General features: G+C 39.7%; 2 protein-coding genes across 3 annotated transcripts in view; one reads left to right on the top strand and one right to left on the bottom strand.

Moving 5' to 3' along the window:
• The window catches only part of Zdhhc13 (zinc finger DHHC-type palmitoyltransferase 13), a 49492-nt gene extending 45645 nt beyond the window's left edge, over positions 1-3847 (top strand). For both annotated transcript variants that reach the window (XM_070032737.1, XM_070032738.1), the window contains exon 17: positions 345-3847. In XM_070032737.1, coding sequence (XP_069888838.1) covers positions 345-483 — 139 coding nt within the window. In that variant the 3' untranslated portion in view covers positions 484-3847. The remainder of the gene's footprint in view (positions 1-344) is intronic.
• Csrp3 (cysteine and glycine rich protein 3) lies at positions 3818-24086 on the bottom strand. Its single transcript, XM_070032739.1, has 6 exons — positions 23978-24086; positions 14211-14350; positions 8636-8804; positions 6928-7057; positions 5805-5898; positions 3818-4139 (listed from the first exon to the last, which is right to left on the bottom strand). Exons 2-6 carry the CDS (start codon positions 14320-14322, stop codon positions 4063-4065), a joined length of 582 nt encoding a protein of 193 aa, XP_069888840.1. The 5' UTR covers positions 14323-14350; positions 23978-24086; the 3' UTR covers positions 3818-4062.
• Positions 24087-25474: the final 1388 nt, after the last annotated feature.

The raw sequence follows: 25474 nt of genomic DNA, 5'->3' as shown, positions 1-25474 counted from the left end.
TTTGAGTGTATTGAGGATTGGGTTGGACACTGAGAAGACTGGTGACCTGTACCATGAAGTGGAAACAAAAAAGGAAGTAGAAAAAGCCCAATTGAGTTGCTGAACAGAATTCAGTGAAACTCAAAACAGTGACTCAGGTTCAAAAATTGAACTAGGTTCAAGGAACTAGGGTTATGTTCTAGGCTTATGCAGCATCAGCCTAGTTCCAGTCTAGTTACTTCTGGATTTCTGCAGGATCTCCACAGGATATTATATTATACATTCTCAAAGAAATTTTATTTTGAATGAATTATCTGATAAGAGTTGCATAGTAAATGTAGTTACACATGTTCTTTTTTTGGCAGCCTTGGAGTCACACAGAACCTTGCAGATTTCTTTCAGTGTGGCTGTTTTGGCTTAGTGAAGCCCTGCGTAGTAGATTGGACATCACAATACACCATGGTCTTTCACCCAGCCAAAGAGAAGGTTCTTCGCTCCGTATGAAGAAAAACAACTAAAAACTCTCACTCTCATTTTGGTTTTGTGTGTGTTGATAACTTGTGGTCTGAAAGTGAAATGAAATTTAGAACTTACCTAAAACCAAAGGAAAACACAAGTGGTTTTGAAGCCTGTGGTAAAATAGTTCTCAGTAAGTGCTTGCCTTCTTTCAGATCTACAAGGATGGACTGTTCCTGGACAATTTTAGTAGACATCACTAAAAAAGAAATTTATATTTTTCCCCAAAGCATAAATTACTTTTTTAAAGATAATATTCACTGATTATGGATAAAAGTATTTTCAGATACTATATAGGATGCTTCAAAGTATTTGTATTTCTTAAACCTGTGTTTTTTCTTAAGTTTTTTGTTTATTGTACCTATAAATGTGAACAAAATGTTTAAGTAGACATACCTGGTTCAGTTTCTCACTTAATAAGGAAGGGTGTTTTTTTAATAATTGGGGCTGTTCTTAACACCTAACATATTTAGAATCTTAAATTGACATAATATGTTTATATGACATAAACTAATTCAGTTTCAGGAACTCCATTTGTCAAACTCAGTTAATCATGTCAAGTCACCAGTAGGGGGAGTCTGGGAACAGTATACCCAGAAAGCAGGAGACTCCAAAATTACTAGACTACAATGAGTTTCTTCCTTTGTTTTGCTTTTTTGTTTTACTATTTTTTTACTTTACTGAAATGATAATGTCTTCTTTTAAATTCTAGCAGAATTTTTTTACTCTTATTAACTATCATTCTCATTCACTAAACAATTTTCATTAAGTGCCCACTGTTTATTGCATACTCAGTATGCAAATATGTTTTAACATGGAGGGAAATTGAAATTCAAGTCAATGAAAAAGGCTATGCTAATTATATACTGGCTGTCATTGCACAGAGATAGATTCTATTCTACTTAGGTAGCTCAGAAAGGACTTTGCTAAAGGGATGGCATTTGATCTGAGATTAATTAATAGAAGTTTACCAGGCTAAGGAGTTGTGTAGGGGATAAACATGGAGGAATTCCATCTTTTAGGAGGTCCAGGCAGAAGGAACAGTATTAACCAAGGCCTAGAGGGCCAAAATCACTAGTTGTATTAAGAAAGCTTCAAGTCTTGAGTACAGCTTGAATGTATGTAGAACACATTGTCTAAAGCTGAATTGAAGGTATAAGACTGAGGCCACTTGTGAAAGTCCTTGTATGATGATCTGTTATGCACTGAACTGTGCCTCCCCAAAATTTATAAGTGCAACTTTAATTTCCAGTATCTTAGAATGTATTTGGAGGCAGGCCTTTAAAGAGGTAATGAATATGAAAGGAGGTTATATGGTTGGGTCTTAATCCAGACTGATAAGTATCCTTATTAAAAGAGTTTAGAACACAAACTCAGAAGGAAGACCGTCTGACAGTATAGAGAGTGATGCCATCTAGAAGCCAAGGCGAAAAGCTTCAAAAGAAACCAATTCACTGACACCTTGATCATGGACTTCTAGCTTCCAGAACTGTGAGAAAATTTGTTTAAGTTACCTCATCTGTGGTATTTTGTTACATCAGTCCTAGCAAACAAATATACACACACCAGAGACTGAGAATGGATGGGATGTCTTTGGGGGGTCAGAATTGAGGAGACTTGAACAGCAAGGCAAGAAAAAAATGGGGAGAAGGCAAAGCTAATGATGACTGGTTTTAACTTTAGTTTCTTGATACATAGGTGGTGATGCTAGTATCTGAAATGGAGCAGAAGAGGTTATGTTGTCCTATAGGCATGTCTGTGTCTTACCCATCAGCCAGGCCAACGAAGTATATTGCTTTAAAACCCTACATACTCCAAGAGAGCATATAAACACTATTGAATAATTGCATTTTAAAGGTAACTTTTTGGGGGACTTGAAGCATAGGAAACCCCATAGTTTAGCCTAGTATTTTATAGTTTTTTGTTTTTGTTTTGTTTTTGGTCAGTCGGGGCCTGGGCGCTGTCCTTCAGCTCTTCAGCTCAAGGCTAGTACTCTACCACTTGAGCTACGTGCCACTTCTGGCTTTTTCTGCTTATGTGGTGCTGAGGAATCCAACCCAGAGCCTCATGCAGGCAAGGCAAGCACTCTACCACTGAGCCACCTTCTCAGCCCCTATTTCATAGTTTTTAATCAATAGATCTTTGTTTTTAATTACTCTAAATCAGAATTGCACAGATATGAGGGAAATGATGGTAATCCAAGACAATGCAAATATTCAAGCTGCTGAGTCTTGCTGAAGAGGCACAGAAAGACATCTCTAATTGGCTGAGTTTCATTTGTAAAGATGGCAATTTGATGGAGAAGTTTTAAAAAAATTGCTAGGACTCAAGAAATTGTTCTGGAATAAAAAAATAATCCTCACATCGTTTATAATATAGAACCAAATGATATTTTTTATTGTCACTAAGTTTTTACAACATAGGTAATATTGCAAAGCCCATGACAGGACTAAAGGATCACTTTTAAGAAATTTTATTAGTTTTGATTTTTCTTTTAGAACTTGCAATCATGTTCTCTATTTCTTCCCAAACCTCCAGTTTTCTCCTCTACTAACAGTAACAATATAACATCTGACAAAATTATCAGAAAACTATCTTCCTTTTTCTGGTGCTTTTTCCTTTTCATTCCTTCCCTCTCCAGTCAACATCCAAATTCATACTCTGAAGCTAGTTTGGTTTTTTGTTTGTGTGTGTGTGTGTGTGTGTGTGTGTGTGTGTGTGTGTGTGTGTGTGTGTGTGTCATGAGGCTTGAACTTTGTGCCTGGGTGCTGTCCTTAAGCTCTTCAGCTTGAGGATAGTGTGTGTGTGTGTGTGTGTGTGTGTGTGTGTGTGTGTGTGTGTGTGTGTGTGTGTGTGTGTGTGTGTGTGTGTGTGTGTGTGTGTGTGTCATGAGGCTTGAACTTTGTGCCTGGGCGCTGTCCTTAAGCTCTTCAGCTTGAGGATAGTGTGTGTGTGTGTGTGTGTGTGTGTGTGTGTCATGAGGCTTGAACTTTGTGCCTGGGCGCTGTCCTTAAGCTCTTCAGCTCGAGGATAGCAATCTACCACTTGAGTCACAGTGCCACTTCGGTTTTCTGAGTGGTTTATTTGAGATAAGGGTCTCATGGATTTTCCTGCCCTGGCTGGCTTTGAACTGTGATCCTCAGTCCTCAGATCTCAGCCTCCTGAGTAACTAGGATTATAGGCATGAGCCACCGCTGCCCAGCTTTTTTTTTAAGTGTGTGTGTGTGTGTGTGTGTGTGTGTGTGTGTGTGTGTGTGTGTGTGTGTGTGTGTGTGTGTGTTAAATCTCCTATCCAAAAAAAAAAATTCAGAGCCATACAAGGTACCATTGAAATATTTATTTACTGCCTCTCCCACCCCAAGGATCGTAAATTATAAAACATCTGTTGTAGGTAAAATTTTAAATAATTTCTTCCAAAGATTTCTTCTCACTTTGTAAAGCGTATGATCGCTTCTGAAGAGAAAGGCTGTTCAGCTACAAATGAGGCTGTTTGGGGAAAGCTCTCGTCTGCTGGATTACTTGGCAGTGTATTTGGCTGGTGAAGGTTGTGAGAAAGGGGTCACCTTTTCACTCTTTCTTTTCTACTTGATGTGTAAGGCCTCCAAATCCAATGCCTGTGGGGCCAAAATTTTTGGCGTAGCAAACTGAATGAGAACGGGAAAAAGAATTCATTGATTAGTACCATAATTTCAGGTCCTTCTGCCTACACAACATCCTTTTACATATTAAAGGCAACCTTTTGATAAGTATGTGCATAAATTAACTTAGATAAACACTTAGATCTACTAATAAAATTTTGTTTATACTTTAAAATTTTTATTGTTATTATAAAGATGAGGTAAAGAGGGATTACAGCTACATAAGTCAGGTAATGAGTACATTTCTTTTTGGACAGTGTTACCCTTTACACTTTTTTGCACTTTACCATTTCCCCAGACATTTTTCTCATTCAAGACTGTATAATCTGGTTCCAGGTCATCTTCCCAGCCCCCACCACTGGCTTCCTCCCTGCACTCCGGACACACAGACTTCTTGCATTTCCTAAAATATACTATGCTATCCCTGTTTAGAGATCACTGCTTCTTGTTTCTGGAGTGCTTCTTCCCACACTCATATCTGTCAAGCCCTGGAGGAACCATGTCTACTGTATTGTTGACTTTTTTTTTTTTTTTTTTGTCGGTCATGGGCCTGAACTCTGGGGCTGGGCACTCCCCCTCAGCTCTTCAGCTCAAGGCCAGCACTCTTACCACTTCCAGCTTTTTCTGCTTATGTGGTGCTGAGGAATCGAACCCAGGGCCTCATGAATCCAAGGAAAGCACTCTACCACCAAGCCACCTTCCCAGCCCCTACATTGTTCACTTTGAAATACAATGTTTACATGTTGATCTTCCTGCTGGCTGTTGCAAGATTTTAGGATTTTAAGGTTATGAATGCTGAGGACCCCCTATGGCTTCTTTCTACTTTCTGTCATATGGTGAGTTAGTTTCTACCCTGTTTTGTCATAGGAAATGATTTGGCAAACTAGTTTTTTGAGACAGGGTGTCTCTATATAGGTAAGGAGGATCTAACTTGAGATCCTCTGCCATAGCCTCTTGATACCAAACCTCCATACTTATATTATTGATGCCCCTGAAATCCCCTTTCCGTTACTTCTGCTCTATACCATTGTATATATTTGGAGATTCTCTGGGGTTAAAAACACATTACCCTGGCCTAGTGCATTTTTTTCCTTAACATTAGTAAAGAGCTGAGCCTCACTATCTATACATAGGAGGGATTATGGAGGCAACTAAGGGCAGAGGCACCAAATAGGAAGAAAACCAGTAAAGTCTCTGTGATTACTAAGTGATTGGCAACATCACAAACAAATGTCAGGAGGAAAGAAGATATATTTTGATAAACCCAAATACCACTATCTCTACTCAAATGGAGAAAGGATATTGGGGTTTTCACAAGGGTCCTCGTGCTGCTATTTGTTTACTCTGAAACCTGTTCCAAGACCAGAGGTAAGACATTATTTCTCACCCAGGCATCAGCTGCACTGAACCACTGAGCATCTTATCTACAAGCCAATGGTCCCCTCCCTCCCAGGTTTCCCCCAGTAGGGTAGAGAAAACCAAGTGCTCTCTTTAATTCCCTTAGGCAGTTTTGTACCCTATCCTGAGAACCCAAACTTCACTCAGACTGAGTAACTCCACTCCTGGACAATATAGGCCTCCAAGCACAGAGACAACTTCCCCTCCCAAGGGTCCTTCCTGGCCAAAAAAAAAAAAAAAAAAAAATCTCAAGGAAGACTCAGTGCTACTCACCTTTGCAATAAAGCTCTCCATCTTTGTCAGTGACATTCGTAGACTCCAGACTCTTCCCACAGATGGCACAGCGGAAACAGGTCTTATGCCAAGGCTGAGGGGCACAAAAGAGTTTCATCTCAAGGAGGTAGCAGCCCTAACTCCTTTGTATACTGCTCTCCAGTATACAAAGGAGTGCTGACTCTTAACCTTTCCCTTACTGAAGGGGATCCTTAAACAACTTTCTTGGGTTTGGAGAAAATGAGATACAATGAGCATTTCAAGTTGATTTATTGTGATTTTACAACTGTAGTTGTTTTTTCAGAAAACACAAAACTGGAAAAGTTACCTCAGGGTGAAAAGTTCCAAAGAACAAACTGGTTAAGAGAGGACTTGGGGAAAATGGATAATGTTTATATTGAATATGAAAGTAAGGGAAAAAGTGAAAAGCTAAGTATTTATCCCGGCTGACTTTGTTGTATGGTCACCTGCACATCTGCATGTCTGGTAGGCACAGCTTGGAGGTTCTCATGTCTGTAAATGGCTTTTCTGCATGTGGAGAGATCTATGCTTTAAGTCAAACTTCTTTCATGGTTCCTCATTTAGTATTATCAGTATTTTCCTCTCCTTTGGTGCAACTCCTTTGGGAAATACCTTGGCTTTGTAGGATCGTGGACTTTACTGTCTTTAATACTTGATGACTTTACTGAGAGCCAGGGCATTTGAAAGTGAGGATGCCTCTCACTACTGTGAGGTGGTTGCTGTGTGATGGCCGCAGTAGGTTGAATGACACAGTGGTGACAGGTTTCCAGGGCTGACGCCTTTTTGTAAAGATTGTGGACACTGCTAGGGAGAGAGGGGGAGAGGAGTAAGGGTAGATTGTGTGCCTTTGTATCCCCAAGACCACCTTCTAGTAACTCATTCTTGTTGCTACAAACCACACCCATTCTAGCTTTCCAAGTGCACTGCTGGTGCACAATCACCACCTGGAATAGTGGATGAGGCTCTGCAGTACCTAAACAGGAAGGGGAATGAAAAGTCTGACCCTCACCTACCCACAGTTCTTACTTTTTTCCTTTTATTCCACTCAGCTGATCTGGTGTAGATGAAGAATCCCACCTGGCTCACACACAAAAGACCTTACCTTGCCACCTCCCATGACCTTCTCAGCAGCATAGACTGACTTTCCACATCGAGGGCACTTCTCTGACTCTCCAAACTTGGCAGTGAACTTGGAAGGGTTGCTGGTGGTTGAGCGTGCTGGTTTTGGGGATCTGGTGGGAATAGGCAAACTAATGAATTGTAGCTCTTTCTTGGCACACTTCTCTACGTCTCTTTCTCCTAACCTGGAAAATGGATGTTTTTTGTGGCGCTTCCAAGAGGATTGAATGAGGCAAGTGAAACTATTGAGAACATTGCCTGCTTACCCCGTACAAGCTAATAAATATTAGATATAATGGACTTAAACTTTCTGTTAGCAAGTGCTTTATGTTCATATATGTTCCTGTTATTGTCAGAAATACACACATTGTGTTGTTTTGCTGTGCTTGTTTAGACTTTTCTGTAGTGTCTTGAAGTGTAGTTTATCTCAAGGGAGTTGTGAAAATCCCAGGGAAAATTGGATCTTGATTGTTGGTGTTAATCAGTTCCTGGCATATCACCGTTCCCTGGGCTGTTTCATTCCTTATCACACAATTCAACTCCTTTTGCATCTAGAGGTCACCTGTACACGTGAGAACAATGCCCAAAATTCTGCTTTTATATCTTTTGTTGTTTTCTTATAAACTATGTCACTTGTGCCTCACTACAACTTTAAGAAGAGGGCAGGGCTAGGTGGAAGAGAGCAAGGATCAGAGGTTTAACAAGTCCAGACAGTGCATAATTAGTCACTTTTGTTACTCTTTTCCTAAGGTTGGAAAGGAAATTTTAAATAATGTGAGGCAGACAATATAGGTTGATAACAATCTACATCTGGGATGAGGTAGGGAGAGAAATTAAAAGGACCGGTTCTCTCCTTGTAGTGAGAATCACATATCCTTCCACTTTTCCAGGCTCTATGGTGGGTTACTCTGCTGAAGGGACCTTTTGTCTCTTCAGTGACCTAACTGCTCTCTGGAGATAGCCATAGGACTATTTCTCAATTGGGCTGAACCGTTCTGGTTGGTCCCACCATAGAGCTGTCCAGTCTGCTGCCGCAGACTAGCTACCAGCAGACTTTGCTCAGTCTGGACTGGAGTCAATGTGATCATCATGAAAGTGGACCCAAGGGAGCAGACTGGTGGGTAGATGTGGCCATTGTGATAGTATTGGGGGAAGTCAAGCACTATACAGGTGGCAGGCAGCCAGGGAGATTCATAGAACAATCATTATTGATTGTTTACTCTTGAGGATCAGCCCATCCCCATGGACACCTCCACCTGTGATAGAGACATTAGTCATCTTACAACCAAAGAGAAGAAATCTTTTGGTGACAAGCATGCAGAGAATAGCCATCGCTGTCCTGCGATATTTATGTGATTTACACAGGAACTCTCAAAGGAGAAGAAAAAGACTCGGTGAGTTTTTACAAAGGTCAAACAATGGGACATCTGTAAATTCTGGATTTTCTCTTGACATGCAGACCAAGAGCCATGGTATAAAGTAATTGCCCTTTAGAAAGGCAGATAATTTAAAAAGTCTTTGGAGAGATGACACATTGTTAGAACTTGGTCAGACCAAGTATTCCTATTGTTGGCAAGTCAACAATAGAGTCCATTCTCTCACTTCCAGAAAACGTTGCTATGGGAACAAAATGAACTGTCCTGATAATTGGAGACGCTAACCAGGGAGGAGAAAGCATGGCAGTAACTCACTGTTGGAACTGCAGGCCGAGGTGCTCCCCTGTGTCGGTGCTGAGGCAGCCAGCACCTTGTCCATACCCGATCCCTTTGGGGCCATACCTGCGCCCATAGCAGACCTTGCAGTAGATTTCTGACTCATGAGCTGCCACTGTGGTGCTGTCAAGAGCCTTCCTGCAGGCCACTGCCAAGGAAAGGGAGAGTCAGAGAATTGGGGTTAAAATCCTCTCCTTTCCTGTACCCACAACGCCATGCTTAGAGGCTGTAAGCCAAACATACAACTGTGGCTCCTGGCCACAACATCTGTCCTAAATCATAGACTCCAAGAGGTCTCAATTTTAGACATGGGGAAATTGGGGCACAGAGAAGGGAGAAATGACATGTTCAGTGTACCCAACGTGGAAAGGGCAGAGGGTGACATTAGAATCAAAGTGAATCTTAGACCTGTTAATAGTCCCTGAATAAGGCACATCAGGGAAGTATCTGTGTGTGTGTGTGTGTGTGTGTGTGTGTGTGTGTGTGTGTGTGTGTGTGTGTGTGTGTGTGTGTGTGTGTGTGTGTGTGTGTGTGTGTGTGTGTGTGTGTGTGGTTGGAAGAATTTGGGGGCAGAGTGGAAAAGGAAATTACTTTTTCCCCTTCCATATAAGAACCAAGAATGAGCAGTTTCTATACTTATCATACTCTTTAAAATATTAAAGGATATTCAAGGAGACAATGGATGTTGAAACCAATTAGTTCTGGAGACAAAGGGGCAGATCTGGCCCAAAGGCCCTTTATTCCACTGGCTGCTGTATATTCCACAAATAATAAGAGCAAATCCCCCACTTTTCCAAAGACAGGGTTATAGGAAGACTTCTTTTTTTCAAACTTGAAAGAGGAAAACACTTTTTTTCTTTTAACGGTATTTAGAGTCAAACCAAAGGCCATGCACACACTAGCCATTGAGCTAGTCCAAGGGAAAAAATACAACTTCTATAGATATTAATGAAAATATTAGTGAATAAATTAGACAGGAACAGTTATTTCCTTGGAATGTTACTTGTTTCTAATATCAACTTCTCTGCCACAGTCACTTTTGGGACAGATGACCTAGATTTGCTGAGCAGCTCACCTTCACTTCCCTCTGGGGTATGCATTCTTCGAGAGGCAGCCCTCTTTTGTGTTTTGTCCCTGATTGGGAGCCATCACATAAAAAATTGTATCTCAATAAAAAGAACCTATTAGCATAATATGTATGAAGTTGTAAAATACATAGTTTCCTCAGCGTAACAATTCACTGTATTACTTTAGAACAATAATCCTTAAAATGTTGTTTATAGTAAGACAGTTGTTTACATGGATCTTCATTCAAGGCCAGCTAGCTATATGCCTGTCATTCTAGCTATAGTAGGGAGGTATGAATTGAAGGGTCACATTTCAGTCAAGCCCAGCCAAGATGCAAGACTCCATCTGAAAAATTACCAAAGCAAAAAGGACTAGAGACATTGTTCAAGTGGCAAGATATCTGCCCACCTAGCATTATACCTTTAGTTCAAATCTAACTATTACCAATAACAAAAGTTGTTTTTAGTGATACTTAGAATAGCAAAGTTGTATCCCCAGGAATAATAAATTGTGCATTAAATTTGTCTCTTTTTAAGCCAGTTCCATCAAGTGATCTCAATAAGCAATCCATCATGGAATAAGATTGTTGCAGGTTAAGAAGCCTTCCTCAAGGGATTTTTTTCTTTAAAAATTAACTTATTAAATTAAATAAGGGAGTAGAGGAAAACACAGATTATAACTAAGGTAGGATTAGCAAGGGGTTGATGGTTGTGGGACTTGGAATACAGACAAGGAAGTTTATACGAGTATATGTATGGTTACTATATATGGGTTAAAATTATTTTTAACAAAAATGTTTTTAATGTAATTTAGAGAATCCCATAGCCCAGGAAAAATTATGAGGCTTTGAACAAAGGGCAAATCTTGTGAATAATCATTTTTGGTAGAGAATGCCTCAATGGGCATAGAAAGTCTGTCTTGTTGCTGTCAGTAGCCACTCTTCACAACAACTGCTCACATATTTGTTGATGATCTAGACATTGAGTTTCCAGGAGGATGAGGCCTTAATATCCTCACAACATAGCAGAGAGCCTGGGGCCAAAGTCAGTGCTCTGTAAACATTTGTTGAATTAAGGAATAAGGGAAGGAACTGAATGTATGTATCACTGGAGATCAGTGATTTGTCCACTATTATTCAGCAATAAGTTGCAGAACCATAGCTAGCCTGTCAAGACAGCCTGTGCCCTACATGCCCTAGTTGTGGCTGGTTCTGGCTTCTGACCAGCTTTTGTACACAAGCTATGCTATCTAATAGGATAGACACTAATCACATGTGTTGGAAATACAAAACGCATTACCTGGTTTCAAACACTTAGTACAAACATGAAAAGAATGTAGAATGTTTCATTAATAATTTGTATCTAGCTGGGCATTGGTGGCTCACACCTGTAATCATAGCTACTCAGGAGGCAGAAATATGAGGATTCTCAAAGCCAGCCTGGGCAGGAAAACCCATGAGAGACTTATGTCCAATTAGCCACTAAAAAACTGGAAGTGGCACTGTGGCTCAAAGTGGAAGAGTGCTAATCTTGAGCAAAAAGCTCAGAGATAGTGCCCAGGCCCTGAGTTCAAGCCCTATGATAATTTATATCTGATTGTACAATGAAATCATATTTTAGGTATATTGAGTTAAATAAAGTGTTTCATAATTTTTACTTGGGATTTTTGGCATATTTTTAAAACTAGTTACTAGAACATCTAAATTTATATATGTGGCTTATGACATATTTCAGATAGTGCTGGGTGGAAGATTAGCTTGAAGACTAATTATAGAGATTTACTAAAAGTTAGGAGAATACTGGTAGGAAACACTGACTCTCTGGATTCTATTTCCAACTACTAGAAGCTTCCAGTAACTAGGTTAATCTTATAAAGATAATGTAGAAAAGTGTACTCCTCTCTAGCACCTTTATTATTTTGTTGTTGTTGTTGATGGTGGTGGTGGTTGTGGAGCTTGAACTCGGGGTCTGAGAACAGTCCCTGAGCCTCTTTGAGCTCAAGACTAGTGCTCTACCACTTGAGCCACAGCACTACTTCTGGTTTTTGAGTAGTTAATTGGAGATATATGTCTCGCAGGGACTTTTCTCTCTGGGCTGGCTTTAGACCACAATCCTCAGGATTATAGGTATGAGCCACCAGCACCCAGCTCTCAAGCACCTTTCTATCCACCACTTCAGCTCCCCATCCCACCTACAAGTTGGATTTAAAGGGATGTATAAGCCAGGTGTCTGTGGTTCACACCTGTAATCCTAGCTACTCAGGAGGCTGAGATCTGAGGATTGCAGTTCAAAGCCAGCCTCATCTCCAGTAAACCACTAGAAAACCGGAAGTGGTGCTGTTGCTCAATCAGTAGAGTGCTTGCCTTGAGCTGAAGAGTGCAGGGACAGCGCCCAAATCCAGAGTTCAAGCCCCACAACCGACAAAAAAAAAAAAAAAAATACAAACTGTCTACATGGGCTTGAAAGGTGGAGGGGGGGGGGGGGCGGGAAAGATATAGCCAGGCTCCAGTGCCTCACACTGGAAATCTTAGCTACCTGTGAGGATGAGATTAGGACGATTGCAGTTTCAGGCCAGTGCAGGCAGTAGTCTTCAAACCTCCATCTCAAGAAGCTAGGGTTGTTGGTATGTACCTGTCATCCTAGCTTGGATATTAAGCCTAAAATAGGCAAATCAAAGTTGAAACATGCACTAGCTGGAAAGAAAGACCCTGTCTTAAAAATAACTAGTTCAGAAAAGGACCATCGGCAGAGCTTAACAGTAGAATGCCTGCTTAGCAAGCATGAAGCCCTGAGTTCAAACCTCAGTACCATTTAAAAAAAGAAAAGAAAAGAAAAGAAAAATATACCATCAGTGATTCAAATCCCTCTACCATAGATCCATTGAACTGGATAGAGCTATGCTATGGAATAACTCAAGGTAATTATAATAGTAAATAATAAAGATGAATATGAGTGATACATAAGACAGCTTTAAAAGTAATTACTCAGGCTGGGTGCTGGTGGCTCATGCTTATAATCCTACTTACTCAACAGACTGAAATTTTAGGATTACAGTTCAAAGCCACCCTGGGCAGAAAAGTCTATGAAACTTTTATCTCAAATTAACCACCAAAAAGCAGGAAGTAAAGCTGCAGTTCAAATGGTAGAGTGCTAATCTACCTAAGCAAAAATATTAAGGACAGCACCAAGGCTCTGACCAACACACACACACTCTCTCTCTCACACACACACACACACACACACACACACACACACACTACTCATCATTAAAACCCAGGCTCTGACCAACACACACACACACACACACACACACACACACACACACACACACACACACACACACACACACACACACACACACACACACACACACTACTCATCATTAAAACCCAGAACATCAATAAGTCTGCCAACCCAATCATTGGGAATAGTCTCTCTTTTCTTCTATAATAATTGTTTGCTGTGGGAGCTAAGAGATCACGAGACTAACCACAGCTGAAAAATGATACTATTTCTGGCATCATAAAGGATGGAGATCTACTTGTTCTAATAGTTGGAGTTCAGCCCTGTTTAAAACCTTTTGGAGCTCTGTGGGCATTTTGCAATCCCTAGGCTGGGGCGTAATGATTGGGGGAAGTCTAGATAAGGGCAGGACCTGCAGATTGTATGCATCTGCAGCAGAACCAGGAACAGCTCCTGGACATTCAGCTTGCCTCTTGCTGAGAAGGAAAGTGGCCATTTTAAAGCCATGGCCAGTTTTCCTAGGAACAGGATCACTAGCAAACTGTAGAATGCTGTCATGTCAAAGGTCTCTGGATTAGAAGTCTGAATGTCCAGGAGCTGTTCCTGGTTCTGCTGCAGATTTATACAATCTGGGTGTAGAAATGAGAAATGGCTTGTCTGCAGTTACATGCCAGACTATCAGGTAGTTCACAGTGTCTCAAATTCCAACCTCATAACCACCCTCACCCCCCACACACACACCACCACATACAGTTTTTTTGACATTTGTAAATCTGTGTCTGGTAGTTGAAAGGGAAGATTTTCTTCATGAAGTTCTAGTGTCCAGATCCTGAATGTATGAAATGGCACGTGTTGTCCCTGACAGACATAGATTCTTTTCTTAAGAAAGAACAGTTACAGCTGGCTGGAGTGACAGCTTGTCAGTAGAGACAGTACAGCAAGCCAAATCCTCTCTAGTTTCAGATAACTACTGCCTTTCTCTGCCAAGTTTTGATATTTTGTAAATGTCACCACTACTGGGCCAAAGTTTTCACCACAGAGGCAGAAGTAGACCAGCTTCTCTTGACTTTGGGCTGGATGAGTGATTGGAGAAAAAGTGCTCAGGTGAATATGGCTCCTTCTTTAGGTGGAGCTCAAAGATGGTATTTCTCACAAGTGCCCTGGCCAGGGTATACAGACCACACATGAGAACCCTATGTCAGAACTTTGAAATATCCTCTAGTCCCCGCATTTGCCTAACTCACTGCAGTGAAAGCAGGTCTTGTGGAAGCTCCTCCCATTGCACTGGATTTCTTCTGCATGGTAGACGGTCTTTTCACAGGCTCCGCATTTTGCTCCTCCACCCAAGTTTGGCATTTTGAAGACTCTTGGACCAACACAAAGTCTAAGAGGATATAAAACAAATACCCTAAATTTAGGTGATCTTTAGTGAAGTAGTATCTTGATGTTATCTGAGAACCAGGATCCAGCCCATTTTTGTTTTTTCTTTGGTGCTTCATTCATTCATTCATTCATTCATTCATTCATTCATTCATTCATTCAGAAAACAGCTACCATGTGCAACTAGCTCAGGCACTCCAGTGGTTTTATGTGGTTACTTTATTGAGAAGTCTGTCTTTCTGCTTCTGTTACATTTCAATAGTATCTTCCCTTATGTACCTTACAGGTTTCCAGTGGTAAATGGATGACTAATTTTTTTGTACATAAAAATCTATGTAAGTATTTTTTGATCTAAGATTTAAAATTTAACCCACTAAAAGTGGGAGTTACCTCTCAAAATGGCATTATCTTCCTATCTAATGAAGTATTTCCCAAGTCATCTTACCTCTTGCTAAAATACAAATTCTGTCTTTGTAGCTGTGGAAACAGGCCATGTTATTAGTTTTTTTAATGGACTATCCTTACAATGGCAAGGTATTTATCTTGCTGGTAAAAACATATAATACATCATATTTCCAGTTCAGATACATTGCTTATATCTGTCCACCCTATGTAAATTGCAGCTCTCTATGAAGATATCATAAGGAATCTCAATGAAAGCTGTTGATGATAAGGAGCTAGGGAGCAGGTAAAAAGAAATCAATAGAGAAGTCTATTCTGATCAAAATGTAATATATGCATGTCTAAATATTATGGTATAATACCCCTTTATACAATTACTCTCCCAAAAAGGAATGAATGACAAGTAGAACAGGCTTTATTGTAAGGATTAAGTACTAGTGAAAGGGAAAGAACTAATGAAAAAAGTGAATGGGAATGCATATGGCTGGAGTAGTTTATTTGTATGAAAGTAGAACAAAAAAACCTATTGAAATTGCTTTAGATGTGGGGAGGAAGGGAAACTGACAGAGGGGGTGAGATTAATAGGGATACATTGTATGCATGTGTAGAAATGTCATAATGAAATCTCCCTTAGAATTCATGTATAAAAAAATAGAGTAAAGCCCTATGGGGGAAAAAAAGAATAAAGCTCATGCCAGTGGCTCATACCTGTAATTCTGTAAACCTGAGGATTAGGGAATCAGGATTTGAAACCAGCCAGGAAGGAAATTCTGTGATACTCATTACCAGTTAATGACAAAAACACCAAAAAGCAGTAGAGCATAAGCCTTGAGCAAAGGACAGCTAAGGACAGCACCCAGGGCCTGAGTTCAAACCCCAGTACTAGCACCAAAAACAAACACACAAAAAAACAAATCAGTACTGTGCCACATCAGTACTCTGGAAACACACTTGGTGAAGTCATTCCTGATGTGTCAGGAATAACTACATAGCTTCTTTTCCTCTTCCCACTTATATACTGAAGGGAGTCAAGTTTTTCCTTGCTTTTTCCAGAGTGTTATGCAAGGACCAAGTGACATACTATACAGGTAGGGACCTGAATTTGCTGAAGGTGTTGGTCCTGCTGTATCACCCCTACCCATGGAGAGAATTTTCTGCTGACAAGATACTGATGCTTATTACTACAACCCTAGGCCACCATTGTCTTTTCATAAGAAATTTTTTCTTTCTTTCTTTCTTTCTTTCTTTTTTTGGTCGGTCATAGGGCTTGAACTCAGGGCCTGGGCACTGTCCCTCAGCTCTTTTATTCAAGGCTAGCTCTCTACCACTTTGAGCCACAGCTCTACTTACAGTTTTTGGTGGTTAATTGGAGATAAGAGTCTCACAGACTTTCCTTTCTGGCCTGGCTTTAAACCACAATCCTCAAATGTCAGCCTCCTAAGTGACCCAGATTAGAGGCGTGAACCACCAGCATCCAGCTTCACCAGAATTTTATGGGAGCTATTACCCAAAGATGAGGATTTAAAAAATAATAATTTACATGTATTTTTAACTCTGAATCCAAACTTTCTGTCTCCCAAAACTAATATAAGCCGTTAATATCCAGTGAAATTTCTAAAATCCTGCCAGCTACACTGGGGATTCAGTTTTCACTGGAATCTTTTGGTTTCTAAGAAGCCACTGGCTGTGTCATCTTGTCATCGACACTGAGCACTTTCAAGCCATTCTGAGTGGCTGCTTCTGACCTTTTCTTTTCTTTTCTTGGAAACTAGTCACCTTCATATAATAGTTAGTGATTAACACTAAGCCCTCCTGGGTCAGCTGCTCCAGATTGTGTCTCACAGGCTCATAACAAAGACAATTTTTGCTAAGAATTGAAAAGTAAATAGCAAACAGACCACTGAACTTGACCCTAGGACTGAAGAGAAAGTCACTATCAAATATCCCTCCATAGAGCCTTTCCCCTTAGAAGATCTGAGGCCAGCTATGAACATACTTCCTCTTTTGGCTCTTCTGTTTATTGTAAAAGTTTAGAAAAAAATTCAAGAGATAAAAAGGAAACATACTCAGTTTCCTATGTTTCTACAGTTTGTTATATGGTTTGGTTGAGTTGAAAACCCAAATGTAATCAAGCCTGATTAATTCATTTGTTCACTCACTCGTGTGTTTATTTATTCATTCACCATGCATTTACTGCCTGCCTATCAGATATGTGCCATGTACTCACTAGGTTCTCAGTTACAGATCAAGAAAGGAGGAACTTATAAAGAGGGATAATTTGTGTTCTCTGGCATTGAGAAAACCACATTCTAGTTGGAAAGGATAAGCTAGTACTTAAAGAACTTAAAGAAGAATTTTGGAAAAGTTTTGCAAGAACTTAATCAGGGAAGGGCACTTAATTGGAGAGTCACAGAAGAGATCACAGTCAAAGTTTTGAAGGGTGGATAGGAGTTTAGCAGATAAAGGAGGGAAGAAAATGTCAGGCAGAAAAGAAAGCAGAAAGTCATAGAAACAGAATATATACAAAAATACCCTGCATAGCTTATTTTAGACTATTTAAACTATAAACTCTTAGGATTGGGATAGATTCTTAAGATTGTCTGAATCCTTTATTTATAACCACAGCATGGCACAAGAAGTAATCATTTAGTTATTTTCTTGGCCACTTTTTCTCTTAGATCTGTCCTTCTTTCATGAAAGAAAGTACATTTTCTAGGAAACAGTCAAATTTTGTTAACATTCATTCTGATCCCAGAAGTTTCAACATAGTAATAATATAAAATATAAGATAAATGGAATATGTATCATCCAGGAGCATGACAGTGATACTTGTGAAATTAATGATGTAGAAATTTTCAATAAAAACAACCCTAGGTCAAATTTCTCATTTCAAATTTTCAGTGATTTAATTGGCATATCCTGCAAGTTGATAGAAGGCCATTACATGATTTCTTGGGGGAACGTGTGTGTGTGTGTGTGTGTGTGTGTGTGTGTGTGTTTTGGTGGGTGGGTGGGTGGGTGGGCATGCACACATGCAATTGCCTAAACCTACTTTAAAAAATGAGGATAAGATTACAGATAATACCTTCCTTCCTTGTAAGCTAATGTATATTAACACAACTGGTTTTTTAAGTGTTCATATATATCTGACATACATCAGGAAGTGAAACTCAAAATAGAAATCCATAAGTAGTCAATTAACAGTTGCTCGGTTTCATTTCTGAAGAAGGGAATGTAGCAATGGAGGATAAAATACAGAAAATGCCTTTGCTTTCTTTTAGTACACTCACGCCCAAAGGTAGAGGACATTTTGAAGTATCATGATTCTAGACACAGATTCTAATTGTGACTTTATGACTTTGAACTTGAATAAAAACATAATAACATTACCTCATGCATAGGACCATTTTGAAGGACATGGAAATATGATTAAATTTAAAACAGTATTGAGAAGCTGTACAAAAGCAAAGGATAGTTATTGTCTTTATTTCAGATTATTCTAACAGCACCAATGTGCTAATTATGTTCTTATGATTGAAAATCAACTTTAGATTCTGGCTTACAGACATAGACTTTTCAGCCTCTGAATTGCTTTGGAATTCCTGTGTCTCAACACTCTTCTAGCCAGGTTCAGGATGAGTTTTTGTCCGGGCACAGTACCAAAAGATGGGCCATTTGTTTATCAGGGTTGCCTGGAACTGGTAAGGGTCATTAAAGGTAGAACACTAAATATAGCCTTCCTCGTCATTCAGTCCCATTTATCACCTGGGTCATAATCTCCATCACACCACCTGGCATTACACTCTGGGCCAGTTTGTGAGATGGCTGTGTTGTCACAGATAAGTCATGGCTCAAGATTGAAGAGGGAGACAATCAGGAATTTATGGTGATGATAAAACCCAGATCCCATTGACAGACTACCTTGAGTAGACTTCTTAACAAATAATGCTGGAAAGAGAATTATTACATGGGAATATGTTATACTAGGTGGGCAGGATCAGATGCAAGTCCTAGTTCTAGTTTCTTTTTGTCTCTTCAAAGGGATGTGATCTAGGAAAACTTTTCAACCTCTTTGAACTGTAAGATCCTCTTACTATTTCATTATTTCTGGGAGACTTGTTTCAGTTCAAGTGCTATCAAATCACCTTGTAAACTGTATAGTACTCAAACATTTAAGACCTAGTTTTGTCACATTCTACATTATCATGTACCAATCTGAACTTTAAAAAATGGTAATCCAACTACATATCTTGGGTACATTTTTCTAATCTTTATTTCTCCTTCCCTCCCCCCCATTCTTCTTCCTTCCTTCCTTCCCTCTCCTTGTCCTTGTACATCTCCTTCTTCATCTTCCTCATTCAGTTAGAAAACCAAAAGATGATGATATAGAGCAAAAGTAAATTTGGCACATATATTGGTCACTTAGTGATACACTTTCTTCTTTGTAGGATTCACTAAAGAACATTGAAGGGAATTTTAGTCAAAGACTTCCAGCAGAGACCTCCAGAAAAATGCTACAATATCTTCAGCTCAGTGCTTGATTCATTTGGTCATGATACTAGTTGCCTGATTCCATATGGTGTGTTAAATTGCACTATTTAGGACAAAGATCTTGGATCATAAAAACATATGCCTGGAGTCTCAGTGATGATTAGGATCATCACAAACACGCTCCTGTTAGCACTGAAACAAATAAGTCTGGAACATAGGACGAAGCATTATGATGGATCTCAATCTTCATGGCAACCCTTCAAGGTAGGTGCTATTGAAATGCTCTTTTTCAGTTGTGGAAATAGACTCAGGGAAATTATATCCTCTACCCTACCTCACATGATTGGAATGAGTCACACAGATTGGAACATAAATGTCATACTGATAATAGCTATTACTTACTCTACTGTACATCATTTGCATCACATATATTATCTTTAATACAACAGACCTGGACAGAAAAATTGTTTAATCCCCGTTTTTGCAGAGGAGAAAACTGAATGGAGAGCTTAGGTAGTTGTCCAGAGCCACACAACTAGTAAGTACGGGAGCTGCACTTCAAATCTGGTTGATTCAATTCACAAGCTGCTGCTAACAGCATACTGGACAGGGGATAAGTGCCAGCATTTCCATTAGCCAGATTTCCCAGTTGATGTGAACTGATATCTGACAGATGTCTTCTGACAGATGCCTTCTCTCTATGAGACACAGAGAATATTTGTAGTGGAGTTACAGGGACTAACAGGGAGTTTGATTCAGTAGTGTAAAGAACTTCCTGAGTCAGTGTTCTTCAGACATGGCAAGGATTCCTTTGGGGTTGGAAAGTTTTCGCTCACTATTGGTTTTTACTTTCTCTGTGATGGTGACTACCAACCCAGAGGCTACAATGCAGTGAAGCTACTTCAAGTCCTTCAAGTCCTAAGACAGAGTTGGGATCTGAACAGTGATTACAGTCTAACCCCAGTAGAAATGTTGTCCAATGATGTCCCCTGCCAAACAATTTCCTTTCTTAATTCAGGTAAGGAAGATAGCCCAGTGCAGTGAAAAGCACTGGTTTGGGAAAGAATCAAGCCAGAGTTCAAAACGCTAACTGTTGTTGGACTCTGGGTAAATTGCTTGAATTCTTAAGCCTGATCCTCGTATATGAAAGTAAAATGAAGGGGCTTGTTCAGGAAGACTGTTTTCAGGTTGAATAAGATAGCTAAAATACTAGGCATAAATGCTTATTATGCCACTGGGGCTGGGATACAATAATATCAGTTACTTCATTATTACCACTGGTGTACTTGTTATTTTACTTATTTTCTTAAAATAAGCAAATCTCTCCCCGCTTCTTTGCTGCTTATTAGACTGTGAAGCAACAGTTTCTTAGCCTTCATAGTACCAAGGAGGTAGGTACCAGCCTTCAGTAGGCAGGCCAGGAAGGGAGTTGAATCCCTGTGGTTTGATCTGGGTGCGTATGCCATTGACTGTGTGCCAGGAAAGGTTTTAAATCTTTGCCCCAGAATAACCCTGCCTCTCTTTAGCAGATGAGGCTAAGCTCACCTTTAGGTCATCTGGACCTGGAAGGGAATCTTCAAGCTCATGCAGTGTCCTTCAGGTGTAGGGGAATACTATTTATCCCTGGTATAGCAATCTCAAGGTCAGTGGCTTTCTTCTATGCTTAGGATCCTTATGTATATGAAATCTTCCAGGCACTGGTCCTGTCATAATGCCTGGGAAGCACACATTGTTTATTCCTAGCATGGAAATAATCCCAAGTGTTGGCTCTTAGGCAAAGTAGATATAACTATTAGACTAAAGCTGTACCATCTGGTCACATTACCCCTTTCCTGATATTATCTCTGAAGGCTTGCCAACTTTTACTCTCTGAAACTCATTCTTGGTTCTGTTGACCTTCACACTTTAAAGATCACATTGTACCCTAATGTATCCTGGCTGCTGTTTTCTAGACATGTGATCCTGGTGAGCTTCAGTCTATTCTCCTAGATAATGACTTTTTCAGGACTTCTGGTGATGGCTTAATAGACTAATACTTGTTCGGAGACTGCCTAGGGCTGTTCACAATCATAGATCCTAATCAACACTACCAGGATAAGGTCAGCTGTGAGGCTCCAAAAAAGATTTCCTTCCATCATTCATAACCCTTGAGACAGTGCTACCTTACATTCTTTGTTTCTTCTCTTAGATGAATTCCTACAGTTTTTACCTTTGCAAGCATCACATTTCTCTTTGATTATAAAACCCACCCCTTAACACAGTTTTCCCAGACATCTAAGCATCATGCTTGTGACAGCATGTCACAATGTCTAATATTATATTTCCTGTGCATTATATTCTTATGCCAATGGCCTTGTTCTCATACAATGAATTAATCATCTTGTAACTCCTGGTCAACTTGTTACCAACTGTGACCTCTGGCTTTTTATCATGACTCTTACACTTCAGAAGAAATCCTCTTTAGCCCAGCAAGTGTGGACCTGTGCCTTTTCAAAAAGGCCTGGATATTTTCAGTTTCTTTAAGCATCCCTAATGAGTTTCCTATATTTTTGTCTTACTCGGTTCTCAAAAATCCCTTCAAACCCCCACTGGTATATGTACTGTTCTCACTGTATTTGATTTTGGTACCCTGCATCTTGTATACACATTTATCTAATCTGGGGAGGGGAAAGGGAATAACAAAATTTGCTGAAACAGGGACACAGGATGACTGATTGCAGCAATGATAGTCATAAGACACTATGTTGGAAACGAACTTTACAACTTCTGGAGGGGGGAGGAGTTGGAGAGGTGGGGAAGGGAAAGGATAGTAGGAGAAAAACAAAGGAGGGGGTAACAATGTTCGACAAGAAATGCACTCATTACCTTACGTGTATAACTGTAACCCCTCTGTACAGCATCTTTACAATATAATTTTTTTTAAAGTATGTACTTAGTACCTGACTTATGGAACTATAACCCCTCCGTACATTACTCTTACAATAAATTTTTTTTAATTTAAAAACAATTCCTTCAAGGTAAGTGGCTTTACCTTAATTTTACTGTTCAGAAAACAGAAACTGAGAAGCTATTCAGAGCTAGCATTTGAACTGATTCTATGATGGATGCTTGTTTTCTTCAAATTCCCTGAATTTCTGAATTTCTGCTCTAAGACTCTGTTTCTACTGCTTCTAAGAGGATCATCATTATTTTCCTGTTGAACACTGCTGTTTTCCTTCCCTCTCTCCTCCTTTCCCTTCTCTTTTACCCTCTCCCCCCTCTATCCTGTCCTCCGCTGTCTCTGATGGATATGTTTGTCTAGGCCACAGAGCACCTGTCTGTCCAGACAGGAGCAGGCACAAAGCTATGGGGTCAGCTTCAACACCTGCTTAACAGCTTGAGGCTCATTGTCACTGACCACAAATGGCTAGGTTGTTCAGAAAAGAACTAAAGCCAAGTCCAGAGAATAAAATCCCCCACTTTATCTGAGTCCTAAAGCAGTTTTACACATAATGTGATGAATTGGATATACTGCTCTGTATTGAGAATCAGTATCTAAAGTGCACTGAGGACACAGGCTATCCCCATTTCCCTATCCTTCTCACTGTTCATGTTCAACCTTTCCTGCATGGTGCTTCCTGTGCTTGCCCTGAACAGTAAATGGTCCACTCCTGCTGATAAAGTTATCTTGCACTGTGCTTCAATTCAACGCTCAGCTTCTTCTTAGAGGAGTCACCACTTGGCTCAGAGTAGGAGCAGAAATTAGAAGTGAATGCTTTGATCTTTCAGTAGCATTTCTACTCAGGCCAATACGCAAAACTACTCCTCATTCTCAATTACACTTCTCCATGTTATTCACTTGATATTAAAAATAAATCTTTGAAATCTAAAGGAAACACTGGGAATCTCCCCCTTGCCTCTAGCTGGGAATTAGTCTCCTATTAAATAAGATCTTTTAATGGGTTTCACCATAGTAATGTCTTTTTTTAATGAACAGTTTTGATTAATATTAAATGATTAAAAGCAAGGCTGTTACTGAACATCATTGTGATATAGTATCTATTTTAAACCAAGTACAAAATCCTAGTCATTCACTCATATCTTTTGAATAGCAGAATTCCTTGTATTTTGAGCCTAGAAATCTGTCTTTTATGATACTGCATCTATGAAACTATATAGTACTTTACAGTTTAGAAAATACCACCACATTCATATCAGTCCCCCAAGGAGAGTAGACTACAATTCTAAAGGCAGGACCTTTCCTAAAGTTCTTCATTTAGTAGGATGATGTGGGTCTTATATTAGAGTTCAGGTCTGTTGACTTCTGGTCCAATGAACTCTGATTATTTCCTTATGCTTTCCTGCCGTCATCCCAACTATAAGATAGGAAACATTTCACCATGAAAATGGTTCTAGACCAAAAATAATTCCTAAATAATTTCTCTCTCTGTGAAGTTCCCTTGACTACCGCCTACTGTTTATCAGTGCTGGAGATCAAACTCAGAGCCATGTACATGTTAAGTAAGTACTTGGCCAAAGAGTTACCTCTCCAGTTCCTGAATCTCCAAATATTAGTCATGATTTTAGGAACGTTAATTAACTGCTCAACGCATGAGAGCATCAAATGTAACTTAAGCTTTTTCATATTTAATAAGCGTGGGTGTTGGTTTTTGGATGTGAAATACATTGTCACTGATTTGAACCCTGTAGCCACCCAGCCACCCACCCATGGACTAAATGCCCAATTCCCTCCACTTACCTGCTTCTATAGTCGCTGATGGTTCAACTGAATAATAGGGTCTCTTGTCCTCTTTAAATATATGAAGGCTGTCACCAGCCTTGGCCTGTGAGGGAAGGGCAGAAGGGAGGCTGGGGGGTGAGGAGGTGGGGAGAGTGAATAAGACGTGAGTAACACAACTGCTATCAGAGGCTGAAAATAGCCTGTGACCAAAGCCCTGAGTTTTGTTCCTCCAATGCCAGCCGGGAGTCTCTTGTAGAACAATGTCACTTGGGTTCAATTTTAATTGCCAATTGCCCATTAAGGGATCCATTTGAGGAATGTATTTTCTGATCAAGTGTTTGAACTTGGAAGAAGAGCAAAGGGATTTTTATATTAAAACCATCTTGTCAGACCCCAACCTCTTAACTGACCTGGAAATCAACACCACGTACCTGAAAACAAAACATGACCCATGTCTGAGAGTCCTCTGGAATTTCAAGACCCAGGTCACTACACTTGTGAAGAGAACTCAGAGCTAAAAATAAGAGTGATGGTGGTCTAAAGTGATACTTAGATACTTAGCTAATCTCTTCAAGAAAGCTTTCATGGGTGGGAGGGAAGGTCAGCTAATCATAAGAGGTTGCTCGCTCTGTTGATCCTATGAAGAAAAAAAATCCTCATAAGTTTTGAGTTACTTTGTTTTTCATCGTTTTCAGTGCATCATTTTTACCATCATAATATGGCATTTATGACAAACCTTAGTAAGTTCTCTTGACCCATATTTTCTTTTTTTATTAATAAGGTTTTTATTGTGAAAATACAGTACAGAGGGGTTACAATTACATGAGCAAGGAAATGAATATGTTTCTTATCAAGCATTGTTGCCACCTCCTTTGTTTCCCCTTACCATCCCCCCTGCCCCTTGCCAAAGTTGTAAAGTTTTTCGACATGTCTTGTACATCTCATTGTTGGGTCCACCTGTATCCCTATTTAAACAATTTGTTTTTTCCCTTCCCCTCCACAAATTATACCAACATCAAATACAGTGAAAACAGGGGTCGTACCGTGGGGGAGGAACATACAAAGCAACAAAGAAATATCTTATAAATATGTTAGAAACAATAGCAAGAAAGAAAAACCATTTGAGTCCTTATCTTGGGGTTCATTTCACCTAACATCAGTTTGTCTGACCATTTCTGCTTGTCTCAGACATATATTAGTTAGTGCAAATAAGGGAAACCATAGGTCTTACGTTTCTTTGGGCTTGGTTTATTTCACTTAATATAATTTTTTCCAAGTCTTTCCATTTCCTAACAAATGTTGACCCATATTTTCTTTGGAGGTCTAATTTCTCTTTGCTTATAATATACACTGTTTGGATTTGAACAAACATCATGTCTATATGAATCAGAACTTAATAGCTGACAAGAAGTTTGGAGATTTAACCACCACTTTTTCACATTATGTATGAGGAGACTAAAGCACTTAACCAAGACAATGGCAAGGGCTGAATTTGAATTCAAGTCATTTGTCCTC

Source organism: Dipodomys merriami, unplaced genomic scaffold (assembly GCF_024711535.1).
Source record: "Dipodomys merriami isolate MVZ:Mamm:240054 unplaced genomic scaffold, mDipMer1.0.p SCAF_21, whole genome shotgun sequence".
NCBI classification, from domain to species: Eukaryota; Metazoa; Chordata; class Mammalia; order Rodentia; family Heteromyidae; genus Dipodomys; species Dipodomys merriami.
Note: the sequence above shows the minus strand (reverse complement) of the source record. Positions and strands in the feature narration are given on the sequence as shown.